General features: G+C 31.8%; 1 protein-coding gene across 1 annotated transcript; it reads right to left on the bottom strand.

The window, feature by feature from the left end:
• Positions 1-438: 438 nt before the first annotated feature.
• Positions 439-2,127, bottom strand: LOC111301992 (uncharacterized). The gene is made up of 2 exons (XM_022897942.2): positions 872-2,127; positions 439-755 (listed from the first exon to the last, which is right to left on the bottom strand). Exon 1 carries the CDS (start codon positions 2,098-2,100, stop codon positions 895-897), a length of 1,206 nt encoding a protein of 401 aa, XP_022753677.2. The 5' UTR covers positions 2,101-2,127; the 3' UTR covers positions 439-755; positions 872-894.
• Positions 2,128-5,018: the final 2,891 nt, after the last annotated feature.

Below are 5,018 nucleotides of genomic sequence, written 5' to 3'. Positions count from 1 at the left end.
GGAAGAAACAAGAAGATAAAATTTCCCATCGCAGATTCTCATTTTTCAATTCTTAAGCCATATTAATTTATTATTTCCATCCATAGTTAATAAAAGAATAATTTAAAACCCAAGCAATTATTTAAAGAAACAGTGACCAATTAAAAAAATTAACCCAAAAACGATTATCAAAGAATTCAATATAATTATTAACTAACTGATTGATAGTAACATGCATGACCAAATCCATGATGGGAAGACAGAAAAGCTGAAAGTAGTGTTAATATCTTTTTTAATTTTTTCTTTTTGCAACACTTTTTTCCTTCCCAACTACATGAAATGGAAAAGCCCATGCTAATCCATGCAGAGAAATTTGACAAAGAAAAAGGTAAAGTCTATTCAGCCACATCATGACACTCCAAGCCAAAGAAACAAAAAAAAAAAAAAAAAAAGTAGACCTTTTTTTTTTTTGAGGAATGGATTTATTTTTATTACGGATCAACCCATGCATTTGCAAAAGGTTGGAAACACATACATATACGATTCATTTCTTTTTAATAATAAAGTAGAAAGAAATAGGTGGACGTCCGAATAATACAACTGTCAAACACATGAAAACGATGAACCCCTTTTTTCCCTACTACTTGTCTACAATATTATTGTTTTCTTCGTTTCAAACGCGGAGACTAGGCTGAGGCTCCCGGTTTCTATCTCTCACTTTATAATTCTTTAAACCAGTTTTGTCACTTATATTGGGATCACAGTTTTCTCCTCTCCTGCAACAACACATTGTGATTTTGTAATTGAACTGACTAAATTTACATAAGCAAAAAAATGGAGAATAATGAACCGTAAAGAAATGAAAAAATATTTATGGGAAAATGTATGTTACCTTGGTACCGTCATGGCCGTTGCTTAGTAGTGGGGAGGAGGAGGGGGTGATGAATAAACGTAATGGGATGGTGGTGGTGGAGGAGATTTATACTTGTAAACTGGAGGAGGAGGGGGAGGAGACTTGTATTTGTAAACTGGAGGAGGTGGTGGAGGAGACTTGTACTTGTAAACTGGAGGAGGGGGTGGGGGAGACTTGTATTTATATGGCTCCTTAGGAGGAGGAGGGGACTTGTACTTGTAAACTGGAGGAGGTGGTGGAGGAGACTTGTATTTATAGACTGGAGGAGGTGGTGGGGGAGACTTGTACTTGTATGGCACCTTAGGAGGAGGAGGAGGGGACTTGTACTTGTACACTGGAGGAGGTGGTGGAGGAGACTTGTATTTATAGACTGGAGGAGGTGGTGGGGGAGACTTGTACTTGTATGGCACCTTAGGAGGAGGAGGAGGGGACTTGTACTTGTACACTGGAGGAGGTGGTGGAGGAGACTTGTATTTATAGACAGGAGGTGGTGGGGGGGACTTATACTTGTAAGGAGGTGGTGGAGACTTATATTTGTAAACTGGGGGTGGCGGTGGAGGTGATTTGTACTTGTAAATGGGTGGGGGATAGTGCATTGGAGGTGGGGGAGACTTATATTTGTAAACTGGTGGTGGTGGGGGTGGAGACTTGTACTTGTAGGGTTGCTTGGGTGGTGATGGTGGTGGTGGTGGTGGGGACTTGTACTTGTAAACGGGAGGGGGAGGGGGAGGAGACTTGTACTTGTATGGATGTTTGGGTGGTGATGGTGGTGGTGGTGGTGGGGACTTGTACTTGTAAACGGGAGGGGGAGGGGGAGGGGGAGGAGACTTGTACTTGTATGGATGCTTGGGTGGTGATGGTGGTGGTGGTGGGGGGGACTTGTACTTGTAAACTGGGGGAGGAGGAGGAGGAGGAGACTTGTACACGTAAGGAGGTGGAGGATAGTGCACTGGTGGAGGAGGTGGTGGAGACTTATACTTGTAAACAGGAGTTGGTGGGGGAGGAGAGTGGTACTTGTAAGGCTTCTTGGGTGATGGTGGTGGAGAGTAAACCGGAGGAGGAGGAGGAGGTGACTTGTAGTGGTAGGGTGGTGGTGGAGGTGAATAGTAACGGTAGTCAGCTGTGGTTTCTGAAGGCAAGCAGAGAGAGAGTGCTAGCACTAAAAGAGTAACAAAGAGAGAGGTCATCGAAGACCCCATTTTTCCCATCTTTACTACAAAGTGGGTTTTGGTTCTGCTCTTAGGCAGCCTCTTCATATCCTTTATATAGATTTTGTCTTTACCTTCTAATTACGGTAAAATCGACTTAAACTTTTTTTTTAATCTTTGTCAAACCCCACGATTACAAAAATAAAAAAAATGCAAATGATTCAGGTTTGAACGGGTTTTCATGAATGTAAGAAGAAAGGACTTGAGAGGTTCCGATCGTTGAATTTGGTGGTTTCGATTGAGATTGCTAGCTAAGCAGAGAATAAATAAAGTAATAGTGTCCACATTAATATAATAATTTAAATAATTATATGAAATGCCATAATTCAACTAGAAATCTTCATTGTTAATACTATTATATAATTTCATTTATTTTTTCATATTTCATGGATTAAATTGCCTTGAAAACATTGTGTGGCTGCCAAACTTTTCCACTTCCATGATTTTTTGGCTACGGGACCAGGCGGCTAGACTTTCTTTGGTGTGTCGTTTCCAAAAATTTTGTTTTCTGTGGGCGTATTGTATTGAGAAAGCATAATTTATAGAGTCCATTCGCTTTATTTATATTTCAAATCTCAAAATTTTTTTATGTCAATTCATCGTCTACAGTTAATTATGGTCTTAATGAAGATAATTACATGGGTTTTTATCTTACTTTTAATTTTAATTAAGCTGTATCAAACCACTAGTCCAACTAAAACATATAAATGCAAAAACTAACAGTGACGGATCTTAAATTTTTTCAAAGATATCTACTTATAATATATATAAAAAATTATGGATGAATTTATTAATTTTGTAAACCAAAAAAATATTCATGAAAAATTTTTCTTTCAAACCTTTTAAATTTTCAATCTTTAAAATATCCATAAACACCCTACTAAAAACCATAGATCCACCTCCAACTAACAACAGTAAGTTAGTTAACTATTAATAGGACATATATTTGCTGAATTAGTTAGCGATTTGATTAATTTAATCAACGGGAAAGGAAATCATTCACTAACCACCACTTATTTAATTAATTCCTTAAGTATATGTTTAGATATGATTAATTGATTTGGTTATCTAATTGCTCGAAAAAAACCAGTAACCAAATTCAATCACAAAAGAAAAAGAAAAGATTAAGCAACGATCCTTCTCAAATATAACACTACTTTTTTTTTGTTTTTTAATACAGGAAGAAAGTGATTGATGTGGATGGAATCTTTTACTTTAATCTCGATCACGTACTTTCATTAATTACTTGACTTAAATAGACTTTTTAAGCTATTTTTTTCACTACAAAAAATAAACTATGTTTAGCACAAAATAAAACTTAAGGAAACATCAACCTATAGTTAACGACGTGTACTGTTAAATTAAAATTGTACACTTATAATAATATGTTTTATGCATAGTCCTGCCTATGAACTGGTGTTAGATCCGATTGGCCTTTCGAAAGGCCTGCCCAGGATTGGGCAGTCGGGTTCAATGATTTAATTTTTTTTATATAAAAGATATTAAAATATTTTTTAAAAAATTAATATTTTAATATTTTTAACTATATTTTAAAATTAAAATTGAATAAAAATAAAAATAAAATTTTATCAATAAAATATAATTTTAAATCAAGTCGAGTTTAGGTTTCAAAACTCATGTCTAAACCTAGAGTCAAACCGAGCCAAAATCACAAATTATACAAGATAACCTAACTTTTGAATAATTTATTTATGCATTCATGTTCTATTTTTGTTACATATTTTTTTAAGGTGACGTTTAATATCATTAAAATTCCCATGGTGATCTAATTATTATGGTTATAAAATTATCAAAGTTATTTGATCATTATTGATATTAAATTATCGTGTTTGGTATGATATTATAAATTACTAATGATCTTAGATCACTGTATACTTTATTTGATATTATATATAAAAAAAATCATCGAGTATAAAATATCCAAAAACACAAAAAAAAAAAAAGTAAGTAAAAAATTAATATTTATTGAATGAACAATTTATAAAATAATGATGTAATTTTATAAAAAACAATGAAGTATAAAATAATTTTGATAGAAATAATTTCTAAAAGATATTATTAAATAAATTCAATAAAATTTTATAAATAAATACAACTTAATAACTATTCTTCTACAAATCGATAAAATCTTAGCCATATATACTAAAAGGATGGCTCTATATTATAATTTCAATATTATAGAAAAACTCTTAATATTTTGATAATCTTAATCGTATATATCAAAGATGTAAATTGTATTAACTAGAGAGTAGAGGGAATGATTGATTTCTCAGAAGATTTATTTATAAAAACAATTTGGATGGACTCATGTATTTTTTCTCACTACCATCAGGATAAAATTAATTAAAAAATAATATGAAAGATTATTTTCTTACGATGATAAAATTTTTATATCATTTTGAATGAAAATCAAATTACTTAAAATTCATAAATTCACATCAAATAAAATGATGCAATTATTAAATGAAAATTACTATAATTTTTAAATTGATAACCATATACCAAAACGCTCTCTATATAAAAACATGCGAAATCAGAGGCTCTAAGCTTTATTTTAGACAATTACTATGCCACATATTGAGAATGATTTTATAAAGTAATAATAATGAACATAACACAAGTATCATTGCAAAATTAACCGAAATAAAAACTTTAGGGATAATTTTAGAAAACTTTAGTTCCAAGTTAATAATTTTAAGAAGAGAAGGAATTCTATATTCATTAGCCTGAGAAAATAATATATAGAGTAATTTATTTATATATAAAGAACTTTCATTAATTAAAATTTTTTTTTATATAATATTATAATTGTATCGTAATTTTAAATATTATTTTAATTATAATATCATAATTTAATATTAAATTTTACTGCATAGTTACACAATATTACTGCAATT

Source organism: Durio zibethinus, chromosome 3 (assembly GCF_047325235.1).
Source record: "Durio zibethinus cultivar Kanyao isolate XHJ-2024 chromosome 3, ASM4732523v1, whole genome shotgun sequence".
Classification (NCBI taxonomy): Eukaryota; Viridiplantae; Streptophyta; class Magnoliopsida; order Malvales; family Malvaceae; genus Durio; species Durio zibethinus.
The sequence above is the reverse complement of the archived record's forward strand: the minus strand, read 5'-3'. Positions and strand labels throughout refer to the sequence as shown.

Excerpts from the sequence above, each read along its gene's own strand:
- LOC111301992 (XM_022897942.2), bottom strand. The coding sequence starts at position 2,100 with ATGGGAAAAATGGGGTCTTCGATGACCTCTCTCTTTGTTACTCTTTTA.